The 14,374-nt window shown below is 43.2% G+C and overlaps 1 protein-coding gene across 1 annotated transcript in view; it reads left to right on the plus strand.

Annotated features, from left to right (window-relative positions):
* LOC149451697 (adhesion G protein-coupled receptor A3-like) overlaps positions 1 to 14,374 on the plus strand; it is an 892,717-nt gene that overhangs the window by 244,753 nt on the left and 633,590 nt on the right. Inside the window, exon 8 of the mRNA XM_089690279.1 lies at positions 6,595 to 6,759. Within this exon, the coding sequence (XP_089546405.1) occupies positions 6,595 to 6,759 (165 nt within the window). The remainder of the gene's footprint in view (positions 1 to 6,594; positions 6,760 to 14,374) is intronic.

The raw sequence follows: 14,374 nt of genomic DNA on the forward strand, positions 1-14,374 counted from the left end.
TCTTTGTTGGCACAATCGGTATTTATAGCTCTCGGTGATGTGTGTAGCACACTTATGGATTGCTGTTTTGAATAAGGAACCTTCCAATATATTGTATTTCTTGTCTTTAATCAGTAGGCGTGACCTCAGTCGGATGGCAAAGACAAAAAAAGGGCTCTAGAACTGTGGCTAGTTTATTTAGTAAAGAAAAGAGCAGTGCACAAACTGTGGTAACCCTAGGCAACCAGCAGTAATTTTTGTTTTGATAGCAGGTGATAATTGCTTGGTATTTCTGCCAAGTAGTGATGAGCCAACTGTACCTGGAGTCCATTCGCGGCTGGCTTATCAAACATTACTAAAGTATGGGTGCGGAATTCAATCCCCATTAAAGGCAATGGTAGCCAAATGTTCAAAAACCGGCATGGCCACTTTGTAGGCTAATAGGCAAGGTGAACAAGTAGCATGGGGGCTGGGCACTGCCCTGTGATACATGTACCAGAGCATAAAAAAGTGCAAAGTTTCAATTTGGCAGGAAGCATTAATTTTAGTAATGCTTAACTGATTCTCACCCGGACACTGCACATAAACTTCTGGGTGGGACAAGCGCCGATCTGGGGGGACATACCCATATGTTCGCCTAGGCCTCCTGCGCACCCCAAGGAGGTGCACCATCAGCACGATTATGTAACTGCTTCCCACCCTGCCACTGCATATTAAAGGCCAGGTGGGACTAGCACAGATCTAGGTGGCTGTACCCATATATCCTCCTAGATCTGCACCTCCTGCGCACCCCAGGGGGCGCACATCGGTTCGATTTGTGCGATGGCTTCCCACCCAGTCACTGCACATAAATGGCCAGGTGGGACAAGCGCCAATCTGAGCAATCGTACCCGTACGTCATCCTTGACCTGCACACCCGTGCATCAGAGTGATAGTGTGACCGCTGTGTCTACCGGACACAGAGGATCACCAATCTGATTACCGTGTAGTGGTGCTTCTCTTTGGTACCATGTGTTCACCGAGACCAATCACAGCGACAGGGTTGCCAACCCTCAGTAAATTTACACAGTTGGTAAAAATCTGTGATTCTTACAACTGTCTGTAAATATGGGCTGATAATTTGTCATACTGTGTTGACTTTTGAAAGTACAAACCAGTCAAAGTTACTTGTTATGTGTATTGTCCATGTTTGCACATTGTGTTTATACTGTTTAAATATTGATTTTCTTGTTTTTTCATGTTTTGTCAGTAAAAAATGCTGACGGAGGTTGGCAACACTGCACAGCAATCACATGTCCAGTAGTAATGATGCAGCCATTCAAAACTACTGTGAGCTCTGTGATTGGTCACAGTAATCACATGATACAGGGCCAAGCAATGCCTTTCTGTACCATGTGGCAGCTGTAGTCAATCACATCTTATCACAGTGTTCTCAATGGCTGCAGGAACGCAGCCAAGAACTGGCATAAATTATTGTTTATACAGTCATCATGGCTGTAGAGGCATTCATAGTGCAAAAAAATCCAATCACTTCCCTAGAGTAGTGCATTTTTATTATGGTAACATGGTACTATGCTCTATTGACCAGATGTAATTTAAAAAATGGTCAAGAAAGAAAACAAGAAAAAAAATAATAAAAAAAAATAAATATATATATATATATATATATATATATATATATATATATACTGTATGTGTGTGTCTGTGTTTATACAGTGCTCAGCATAAATGAGTACACCCCAACAGATTTATCAGAAAACCTTTCCTTTCAGAACCAACATTTTCTGTGGGACACTATACCACAAAATACTCCCACAAATGTGGACCATTGATTGCAAACAAGATTTGTTAATTTGCACACACAAATAAGCATTTTTCCCAACAAATAAATTCAAGATCATGAAAAATGAATACACCCCAATGAAAGTCTTAGGTGCAAAGCTAAATTTTAGACAACAAAATCATAGGGCAGTTTGTTTATTGACCACATTTCTGCCTGTTTCCTGGTCCGAATGCCTGTTTGCTGACCATATCTCTGCCTGTGGTCTGAACTGACCCATCTGCATGTCCTACTTACTATGTTCCTATGAGACACCAGTCCCAGCCATTCCCTGCTCCTTATCCTGTTGTTTTCCCCCCTTTACAGCACCCCCCCCCCCAACCCCTGGGCTCACTGAAAATAGCTTAGAGTTATTCCATTTTTGTTGAGTGAAAACCATTCCTCTTTGGGGGATCAATGTGAAAGGATTTTAATAAACTTTGTAGCAGCGTCCTACTTGTTTCTGTTCTTAGGAACGTTGTATGTTAAACTTGTTGGAAAACTGATTCCTGAGTGGGAATACTGTATTCTAGTGATGGGCTCGATGTTCGAGTCAAATGTAAGTTCAACTCCAACACCGGCCGTTTCGTGTGTTCGGCGAACACACAAACGGTAAGGGTGTTCATCGGGCTGTGCCCCTCTGCCCCACAATGCACTGCGCTCTGATAGCGCATTGTGATTGGCCAAAGCAATGCACCTGACCACAAGTCAGGTACAATGGCTTTAGCCAATCAAAGCACAATTGGGAATTGATGTCACCACTAGCTCCGCCTAATTGTTTGTTTAGATCTGACGGACAAATGGCAGATAGCGGCAAGTGCTTGCCGGGTGCAGATGTGTCTGCTGGCATCTGTGTTTTGCTTTTTTTTTTTTTTTAATTTCGGCAAGTCAGTGGTGTCGTGACAGTGCTGTATGCTGTGACTGATGATGGGTTACAACGATGGAACCATGTTTTTTACTTTTTTTTTTTTTTTTTTAAAGAACTTGTCAGAAACTGCTGTTGTGTTTTTATTAACATTTTACACTATTTTGGTGAATGGATAGGGGTACTATTTACCCCATACAGATTCACAAGGGGGGGCTGGGATCTGGGGCCCCTTGTTAAAGGGGGCTTCCAGATTCCAAAAAGTCACCCCACACATACCCTCACAACCACAGCCCAGGGTTGTGGAAAAAGGCCCTTGTCCCCATCGACATGGGGACAAGGTGCTTTGGGGGGAGCCCCCCTACAACAAAGCACCCCCCAATGTTGAGGGCATGTTGGCTGGTACGATTCAAGAGGGGGGGTGCTCGTTCATCCCCCTCTTTCTTGGCCTGCCAGACCTGTGCTCGAATGAAGGGTCTGGTAGGAACTTGGGGGGGAAGGCATTATTTGGGGGTGGGGTTCCCCTTAAATGTCCTACCAGATCTAAAGGACCTGGTATGGCTTTTGGGGGAAACTCCACTTTTTTTTTTTCTTTTATACTGTGGGGTCCCTACCAGAAACTAAAAGGTCTGGTATGGATTGGGGGGGGACCCCATGCTGTTTGTTTGTTTGTTTGTTTTTTTTGTCAGTCCATGTTCTATACATTGTACAGATGTGCAACTTTGCAGATAGTTTTACCGGCATGATATTTAAAGGATTTTGTTTTTTTTTACTTTAAGCAATGAAAAATGCCTGCCCCTATAAAAACAGTACTTTTTGAATTATTTTTTTTCACTGATTCATGGCTCTCAGGGCAGTACCCTAATCCCCATACCCCTTTTATGGCCAATAACTTGCATTTAAGCCTTCAAAATTGGCACTTATGAATTTAAAAGTTAGAGTCATATAGACTTGCATTATGTTCGAAGTTTGCAGTCGAAGTTTCGAACTGGGGGGCAGTGGCGGACTGACAAGTCATGAGGCCACTAGGAAATAGGGAATCATGGGGCCCCGGTGTCCTTGCCCACACTCAAAGCACACCCAAATAAGCCTGTAAAAGGTATCAGGGGCATTTCATGGGGCCCCCTACTGACCCCGGGCCCTCGGGCAGTGCGCGAGTGCTCGAATGGTCAGTCACCCCTGCTGGGGGGATGTTTGGCCCATTACTACTGTATTTAATGTAATTAGCTTGTGCACTTGAAGTGTTCTAATGAGGAAATTTGCAGTATTTGCACCCCTTTAGAAGTAATTTAACCCTAAGTCTAGGTTCACACCTATGTGTTTTCCGCTGCGTTTTGCAGAAACGCACTACAGTCCATTTAGGCTCAGGGACTTTTTCAAATGCTAAAGTTGCGTTTTTGACTTCAATGGAGATGCTGCAGAAAAGCATGTAGTGCGTTTTTGACACATTTTTTTGCATATATATATATAAATATATATATATATCAACATTTTTTTTCCATAGCTGAAGTTGGGCTTCAAGAAGTTATGGAAAAGTCAATTTGGGGGCTAATCTCTAAATGCAATAAAACAAACACAGAAGCAGCATGTAAAATGTGAAAGCCACATCAGGAACTTATTTCAGATACTTGTTACAATTAAAATCTTAAAATTAATGCTCTATAGCTCCCTTGTCTCCTCCTCCCATGCTCTTCTCCAGAGCTTCCCCCATCCTCTGGAACTCTCTTCCCCAATTTATCAGACTATCGCCTACTCTGCTCACTTTTAGGCGATCTCTGAAAACCTATCTCTTCAGGGAAGCCTATCCTACCCTCAGCTAATAATGGAATCTTCTACTCTTCCAACCAGTCCATCACCCACAGTTACTACCTTTTGTACCACTAGCCCCTCCCTCCTAGATTGTAAGCTCCAAGGAGCAGGGTCCTCCTTTCCCTCTTGTATTGAACTGTACTGTTGCTGCATTGTCTCCCGTTATATTGTAAAGCGCTGAGCAAACTGTTGGCGCTATATAAATCCTGTATAATAATAATGCGACGGAAGCATAGGCAGGACAGAACACACAGAGAAGATTGTAAACACACAAAGCTTTATTGAACTATGGAACGCACTCAGTCAGGGTAGGAAGTAGCGTTCAGGTACCCAAAAAGGGGAAGAGAGGGGAGGAGCCCAAAATAATTGTAATCCGGCCCACGATACGGCAGTCTAGGTAGCGATGGCCCGAGCACTCGGGGGGGCAGACCAGGCAGCTACGATACTCCAGACATGCAATAGGCAGTCCGAGCCAGTATTAATCCCGGCACACAATAGGGGCAGTTCAGGCAGCAATAATCCGGGCCCTCAATAGGAAGTTCAGGTAAGGGTAATCTGGGCACACAATAGGGGCAGTGTAGGCAAGGGTAATCTGGGCACACAATAAGGGCAGTTCAGGCAAGGGTAATCTGGGCACACAATAGGGGCAGTTCAGGGCACTTCACAACATGCGGCTTGTAGGGACACTCAGCAGCAGGCAGCTTGTAGGGACACTCACGGCAGGCGGCTTGCAGATATTCAGCAGCAGGCGGCTTGTAGGGACACTCACGGTAGGTGGCTTGCAGACACTCAGCAGCAGGCGGCTTGTAGGGACACTCAGCACCAGGCGGCTTGTAGGGACACTCACGGTAGGCGGCTTGCAGACACTCAGCAGCAGGCGGCTTGTAGGGGACACTCACGGTAGGCAGCTTGCAGACACTCAGCAGCAGGCGGCTTGTAGGGACACTCACGGTAGGCACTCGATAAGCAGGCAAGGGGCAGCGTTCCAGGGACACTCAATAAACAGACAGGGGGCAGCTTTCCAGGGACAACAGCAGGCTCATGGGGACTCAGCGGGGTCTTGGCTGTGGGGTCTGACCTCACACAGCTTTCCAGGGACAACAGCAGGCTCACGGGGACTCAGTGGGGTCTTGGCTGTGGGGTCTGACCTCAGCTTTCCAGGGGCAAAGCGGTCAGCAGACAGGGTTCAGCTTTCCAGGGACAACAGCAGGCTCACGGGGACTCAGCAGGGTCTTGGCTGTGGAGTCTGATCTCAGCTCGGAACTCCCAACAGCTGTTCTCTCTCTCTCGTGCAGGGCACCAACACAGCGGTCAGCTTGTCAGGGACACAGCAGGCTTGCAGGGGCTTGGCAGGGTCTTGGCTGTGGGTCTGGGCTCAGTTCAGACCCCGCACAGCACCCTGTCCCGAACAGGGGACGAACCACACACACACAACTGGGTCCCACGCCGGCCTTCTCAAGCCGACGCAGAATGCTTCCCGGTTGCCCTGGCAATGGCCGGCCCAGCGTCGGGTTGCCGGGGCAACAAGGCACGCCCCCTCACTTCGGCCGCGCTCAGGGAGCGCGGCCTTTGTCTCCAGAGGACGCAGAGCGCGGGAAGCCTTGTGCCCGCGCTGCGCCCACCAAGGGGCGCGCGGAGAAGGGTCGGCAGCACTTCACTGGGGATTCTTGGTGGGGGGCCCGAGAGGTGCTACCCGCATCACAGGGGGCGTTTCCTCCCATCCTGCACAGCCTTTGATGTAGGTTGGCAGGATGCATGGAATCTGCAAGGGGGGAGGGAGGGGTGGATCAAAGGGAGAGGGAGCAGAGGGACAGCAGGCAAGGGGGGAGGGGGGTGGACCGTGACAAATAATAATAATGCTAACTGAAAATGCAATATATTTTGACTGAATGAGATGCATGCTCTGTTAACCTGCTGGTATCAACTGAGGGGTCATAAAATAAAAAAGTTGAAGAAAGTAGTGGGTATTTGAATCTCAACCTAGTCTGAATGGCAAGAATGGGTCACTGGAAGGAATAGATCTGTTATAGTGTAATTGTTCTCATTTAGTCATTTTTAGTAATTGCTATAATTTGTATCTTAATTTATGTAACATTAGAATCCTAATATTCATGTTTTGCAGCGATCTAATTTTGTCCAGTGTTGATGTAGATGCCTCGGGTATTTGGGAATGTCAAGTGAATACTTCCTATGGAAGCATCTCCAAGCAAATAGAGATTGTTGTTCTGGAAACTGGAGCACCTTATTGCCCCATGGAAAGAATAATCAATAACAGAGGGGATTTTAGGTAAGTATTTTTATTTATGTTCTTTGTTTCATTTACTGTACTTTGCCACTAGTCAATATTTACGAATGCAATTATTTCCTATGTGTCCAATTCACACTGCAACACAGACTAGTGCTGCACTGCAGCGTGCAGTGGTAAAATGCAGACATGCTGCATTTTATTGCAATGCACAGTGCCGTATTGCACTGCAATGTAAGGCAGCACATCGCACTGCCCTACATTGCACTGAACAAAGTGTACGTATTATATACTTAGCACAGAGTTTATTCATAACAAAAAAAAGGAAAAGAAAATGAGTCGTGTAATGCACTGAATCATGCATCACACTGCCCCAAACCGCAGCTGGAAAAATAGAGCGTCCAGAGCGATGAATCACTCCGGCTCATTGTGTTAGTGTTTTTTCACCCTTACAGTCTAACATCCATTTGAGGAGGCCATTATTAAAAAGCTGACGATTCCTGCTGTTGAACTAGCAGTGTACTGCCTTTAAAAAAGAGCACTGACTGTTCTTGTTGAAGATGCAGTATTTAAAATCCTGCTGACAAATATATAGAAACTCTTTCTAAATCATTGTTTTCTCATAGAAGGTCCTGCATTGCAGCCTGCCATGACTGTAATGTTAATTTGTCAAGTTTTAGATGAATGGACTACACTCATGTTAAGGAATCTAACATCTGATGCTTTATATGTAGAGCACTTAGACTACACTACCCTGTTGCCAGGTTTGTTAATGCCACCTGTTATGTTTCCCAAATGAGTCTCCTATTAGAGAATATGCAAGGAACTCTATGTTAGAAATGTTGGTCTGTGTAAAAGCAATAAAGGGAAACCAGCTTCTTTTTCCACCATTTTGGTTGGCTGAGATAGATTATTGTTCATGCTTATGGTCTTAAGGATCAGGTACCACCCTTTCCTGTTAAAGCTTGCTCTAGATCTGTGAGTACCTCTTGGGCTTTTTGGGCAATTTTTTACCAGATATGTAAGGTGACCACCTGGTCTTCTGTTCACACATTCTCTGTTTTTTGGGGTGGATGTTCAAGCCTTATCTGATACTAGCTTTGGGCATGAGGTCCTTCAGGCATCTCTTGGAGTTGTATTCAGCCCCCAGTTTCCTTGTTGTGTTATTTAGGCTTGTTATTGTTTTGATGCTTTTGTCTATCCCCCAGTTGGACTGCTTTTGGATATCTTGGTTGTCTATTAATCCTGTGTTCCCTAACGAATGAGTGAGAAAATAGGGTTTTTGTACTTAGTGAAAAATATGATTAGAGGCACAGATCCCACCCCACTGTGTTTTGTGATTTTACTCCTATTACTGCTTTTCTTAAAAAACAAGGCATGGGAGTGGGAGGACTTAAACTAGACTATTTTTCTTGTTTCCAGTGTCCAAATTCCCCTGCACGTGACAGTATAACCCAAAGATATTTGAATTCTGTGTCCCTTAATGAACTCCAAGTATCAAAATCCTATTTTTGCTTTGTTTCCGTTACCTAATTCATGCTCACAATATATAATTCATAAGAGTTCAGATCTCACAGTAAGCTTTCTCAGACAAAGTTCTCCGATAAGCATAGAGACTGATAGTACCTCTGAGATGTTTTTTTTGAGCAGGAATTCAGACAGGCATGACCAGCCAAATACAAGTTTGGAATAGATTGATGGCTGGATAGTTTGGAAATCTCTCCATTGCTCTCATGAGATTTCAAAATGAAATCAGTTAATCTAACAATAATGAAAAAAATATTTTAAAAAACACATATATCAGAATTGGCACCTGGTTTATGCAGGTGTATATTGGAGCTGATTTTTAAAGTGAAACACCAGCCAAAATGTATTTTAATTGTCCAAGGATGGAAAGGTTAGAATCTGTTACATTTTTATTGCTTTCTGTACCCTGTTAAGAAACTTTCCTCTCCTTTCCTGCCAGGTTGTCACAAAGACAGATAGAGGGCAGCTCTCTATCTCTCAGAAACACCCCTTCTTCACTCTACCTTAAAAAAAAAAAAACAAAAAAAAAAAACAAATTCACTTTAATATGGACATATAACCCTTCTTTCCTTTTATATACTCCCACCCTGCACCATGTTATTGTAGAGGAGCTTAGAAATACCTATACTAGTCTTCTTGCGCATCCACCACTGACATTGCATGCAACTAACCATTGGTCACATTACCAGAAAAAAGTTTATGATTACCGTAAATGTTAGTAGGCTCTCTATACTGTTTGATACTATTACTTGTAGGTGAAAATTTTAAATCAAGGAAAGCTAGGAAATGCTAAAGGTAAAAATTACAGTTTTGTATATTTCTGCTGGAGGGTCAAAGAGGAATTTCACTATTTTCTTAAATTAAACATCAGCAGATACAAAAAACAGGTACTTACTAGCCCCCAGAGTCTAGCGATGCGCTCCCACAGCTGTTTCTTCTCATTGATGTGGAGCCTTGATGCCACCATCTTGATTTTGGGAGCTAGCTGTGACTTTTGAGGAATCCCATCCAGCTCCTTACTGCACATGCAAAATTGAGTAGTGAGACTAATCCTGCAGTATCCTGGGTTTTGTGACATTTCCCAGGAGGCTGTGGGCAAGGAGAGAGGTGGGATGAATGATGTAATTCTTTAGGAATTTATGAAGGTACCCCTCATTTTAAAAAGGTACCTGCTCCCCATAAAAAAATCCTCAGCAGTGGGGAGTAGGAGTGGGGAGGAGGATTAGAGGCTCTTTCACTTTAGACTGAAGGTTCTCTATAATATCACAGGGGGTACTTGTTCTAGTGACAACTATCACTTACCTTTGGAGAGATTCCCTCTTATTTCCAGTTATATCTGCAGGACAGGAAGTGAAGGGGAAATACTTAGAATGGAGCCCAGATCAAAGGGGTTCAACTATTCCCTACAATCCAAAATGTGAAAAGCAAGTTTTAGCCTTTGGTAAATTTTATTATTTATTTAATACCCGTACTTGTATGGCACCATCAATGTACGCAGTGCTTTTTACATATATTGTACATTCACATCAGTCCCTAACGCTCAAGAAGCGTACAATCTAAGGTCCCTAGCTCACAAACATACATACACATACTAGGGCCAATTCAGACAGGAGCCAATTAAGCTGCACGTCTTTAGAGCGTGGGAGGAAATCGGAGTACCCAGAGGAAACCCAGACAGACACAGAGAGAACATGCAAACTTCGTGTAGGTAGTGCCATAGTTGGGATTTTAACCAAGGACCCTACTGTTGCCAGGCGGAAGTGCTAACCGCTTAGCCACTGTGCTGTCAAAAGGTTTTTATGTTTCAAACTCAGAATGACCAAGCAGGTTATACAGAAATCAGGCAGACTCAGAAATTTCAGTGGTTGCACTGATTCTTTGCATTTTGTGCTTTGCACTTAGCCTGACTGCATAAGCCTCTATAAAGTGTCTTAGAGCCAGCCCTAGCCTGGGTAACATACATTAGTTTGTTAGTGCTCAGTAGATTTATAGAATCTTTAATCCAGCTTAAAATCTGTGCCAAAGGCAATTTGTCATTTGATATATATAAAAAAGAAGATGTTCTCAACCTTATTGATCATCCTTCAGAAAAGTTCAAGAAAATATATTTTGAAGAATATTTCAAAAGTCATTCCTGAGTCTGTTGTGCTCTTGAAAGGGAATGCACTGTAAATGGCTGGAAGCCTTTAAACCCTATAAATGTATGATTAGTGAAAGGTATTGTTTTTAAGGCATTCTCTCACTGATCTGCAGGCTAATAATCTCTTATGGAAAAGGTCTCTGCTTTTCTGATCTCACATCAGAGCTTCTCAGACAGCCAGACAGCAGGTAATAGTGTAGAACTGTAAAAGCAGGTGGTTTAGAGATCTAGCTGTTTTGACAGCAGAATTTTATGTTGCTGTTAGATGGCTGGAAATATACATGAAAAAGCAAAATATCCTATGCCAACAAACAAATATTTTATTTATACTTTTCTTCAACAGCTATCTGGCAGTTGTTTCTTTGTGTAATAGCATGATATTCACTTTTGATCAGGATATTGGGATTTTTTAAAAATATATTTTTGGAGGCTTAAGTCTTGAAACACCCTTTCACATAAATGTATGGTATTCTGACTTACCTTGGACTAGTGTGCTACTAGAATAGTGAAGGCAAATCTATTGTGTATGACTCATGATAACTGTGTGAGTCTGTGATTAAGGTTGGGTTACAGGTCAAGCTGGATGGCTTACCAGGTTGGGACTCTATCATCTCCACCTGGTTCTGGAGGACCATTAGAACTTTCCAGAAGCCAGTGGGTAGAAGAGGTAGAGACCTAATCTGTTTGTTTATGGGAGTCTAACCAATCCCATAAATATGAGATAGAGGAGACTGTTGGTGGCCCGGGAGAGGTCTCCTAGGTTTCGGGGGGTCTGGCCTCCAGGCTGGGTTCAGGGTGGCTCAGGACGATCCATTCAGCAGTTTGGCTTGAACAGGATCAAGGCCTGTGAGCAGTGGGAGCAAGGAGGACAGAGTGATTACATTAGCACATCAAGGGATTTACAAGGGGAGAGACTGCCACATGTAGCAAGCCTTCAAAGGACAGCTTTGTGCTTAATCCTTTATCCTTGTCCTGGGAGATCTTCAGAGCAGCTAGGAGGGCTGGAAGTGTCAGCAGGCTGTGCAGCTGGGAGCAGTTTGACAGGGGAGAGGAGACATTATTGCAAGTAGTTTGCAGCTAAAGTAATTTTAAGGGGTGCCTGCAAGTCCCTAGCCCATAAGGGGCAGTTGCTACTGATCTTCAAGGACTGACGACTTTCAAGGAAACAAACTGTCCAGGATCTGTTTCTGTAAATAGGAAAAAAGTTGTCCCTGTGAATTGATTCGGTTAAGTTAGGCATCACATATTCCCTTTTACCCTAGCCAAGTTATTTCCCCTAATAAAATAACAAAAACCGAGTTCAAAGACTGTTTACTGACTGTGGATGCAAGTGTGGAAAATACATGTTGTCTAGCTGTGCGGAGTTAAGGGGGATCTGGAAACACACGAGGGTAGCGCTACACCATGTTTCATATTACATCCATATTTAGAATGTAGCATTAAACATTTCCCAACCTCCACCCTCAAATCTACTACCCCCACCCCCACATCCACACTTACCTGAATAGTAACTGGGTTCTCCCTGCCTTATCCTATTTTCAGTTTATTCTGCATAGCTGTCCACACACCCACATCATCTCTAGCCCATTGCTCGATAACTGAAGGTTGGGGGACTCTGGGCTGGGGAAAGATTCTACAGGAACAAGACACTGTGCATCGCACCAGTGATCGACTGATTGCTGCAATGCTCTGCAGACTTCAATACAATAATATAATAAATTCATTTTTTTAAATTAATGTTAGTGCATTTATAAATATTTCCTAAAGTTGGAATTGCCTTCAAGTTTTTATCCTAGTCTGGATGATATTCCAAATATTTCATATCTAATTGTATGGGTGTATCTTCCAGATTACACAAAAGGTAACAGATGCGTTTGTACAACAACAGTATGCATGTGGTAGGCATGAAATCCTATCAGCCTGTAGGCAGGTGCAGCCTGTTTCTCCAGTGTAGGTAAAGCTTGATCTGAATGATATCACAGCCTAGAGAGGAAGTCAAGGGGAGACACCTTTTCTGTATGGTTTCTTTGATTATTGGAGCAGCGTTTCGGTTGGATATGCTGCAGTCATGTGCCGCTTGGGGGTCATCATGGGACAGCAGAGTCTATGCAAGCCCCTGCGGTTTGGCGTGCATTCTGTTAGGTGCTAGTGTAGGGAGAGAAACCGCGCTTTCTAGGGAGAGTAACTAGTGGTAGGGAAAGGTTCCTGACGAGGATGGAAAGGATGAGGACTTGCTAACCTGGAAGAAATCTCTACTCTTGGGAGAGGACTGGTCAGGCAGCACTTCTCCTTCTGAAACAGACACTGTTGGCACCTCTCCTCAGCCACATCTGACTGCATTGAACTGTGAGTTATTTCCCTAGCAGAACTCTCCCATCAGGGTGTTTGTAACATTGGCATTCTATGCAATACAAGTTTCAGGGTTTACTACAACAGGACTCTGTGTTTTTACAGCCTGCACCACACTGCACCTCCCCACAAGCCGTCCCAATAGTCTGGCATCCAAGAGGTATTTGCCATAGGCTGTTGTATTCTCAGCAGATTTGTCTTGAGCCATGCTGGGTGATTTTGGTCAGTAGCATTGCCTTGAGCAATTAGAGCGTATTCTCTTCCAGAAAAAAAGGACTGATGTAAACCATTAAATATGTTTTCCACTATCACACATCAGATGATTTCACCCACTCTGGGATAGACCTGGCAGAAAATCTTCTGGTGGATAAGTGGGGCAGATACAGCTTGAGAACTTCTGACAAGCTCCAAATACTTCAGCAGGTAACTTAGCAAATGTGACTTAACAACAGGCTGGAGGGGGGACCTCAGTGAGGGTCAAGCAATGTTACATGATTGAAAGGGTTTACGGCTTCCTTTCTTTTACTGAAAGTACATATAACACATTATGATAACACATTATACATTGGTTAATATAAAAGGGATTTTAATAACGTTCACAGATATGATTATGGTATAGGTAACATTTAAAGGGCTAAATGTATATAAAATGAGTATAAGGGCAAGTACCATTTTCCTTCAAATACCAAACTGTAATTGGGCTCTTTCAGGAAGCAGCTAAATATCAAATGTAAATTTCCTTTAGCCTAAAATGTCTACTTACATTGAACAATATGATGCGCAGTAAAGTTACATGCATTATAAAATATTGTATTTTAGATACAAATATGAGACTATTTACATACATGATAGCTTTTAGAATTTTTCTTATGTATATTCATTTATATGTATATTATTTTTCTTCATATTTAGTAATTTTCTTATGAATTCCTTTAAAGTAGATGTAAGTCCTAACCACCTGCTTAAAGTGGTAGTAAAGACTGTTTTTTTTACTTTTACTTACAGGTAAACCAATAATAAGGCTTCCAGTAGGTACTGCAAATACAGTGGGGATCGAACGTTTGGGCACCCCAGCTAAAAATTTGTATTAATGTGCATAAAGAAGCCAAGGAAAGATGGAAAAATCTCCAAAAGGCATCAAATTACAGATTCGACATTCTTATAATATGTCAACAAAAGTTAGATTTTATTTCCATCATTTACACTTTCAAAATAACAGAAAACCAAAAAATGGCGTCTGCAAAAGTTTGGGCACCCTGCAGAATTTATAGCATGCACTGCCCCCTTTGCCAAGCTGAGACCTGCCAGTGTCATGGATTGTTCTCAATCATCGTCTGGGAAGACCAGGTGATGTCAAGCTCAAAGGTTTTAAATGCCCAGACTCATCTGACCTTGCCCCAACAATCAGCACCATGGGTTCTTCTAAGCCAGTGGTTCTCAACCTGTGGGTCGCGACCCCTTTGGGGGTCGAACGACCCTTTCACAGGGGTCCCCTAAGACCATCAGAAAACACATATTTCCGATGTGTAAAGAGCAGCTACTGTGTAGAAAGCAGCTGCTGGGTTGAAAGCAGCTACTCTGTTAAAAGCAGCTACTGTGTTGAAAGCAGCAGTATTGGAAGTAAAACGACACTCATGAATT

This window comes from Staurois parvus, unplaced genomic scaffold (assembly GCF_062004578.1).
Source record: "Staurois parvus isolate SC_StPar_1 unplaced genomic scaffold, SC_StPar_1.0 ptg000525l, whole genome shotgun sequence".
Classification (NCBI taxonomy): domain Eukaryota; kingdom Metazoa; phylum Chordata; class Amphibia; order Anura; family Ranidae; genus Staurois; species Staurois parvus.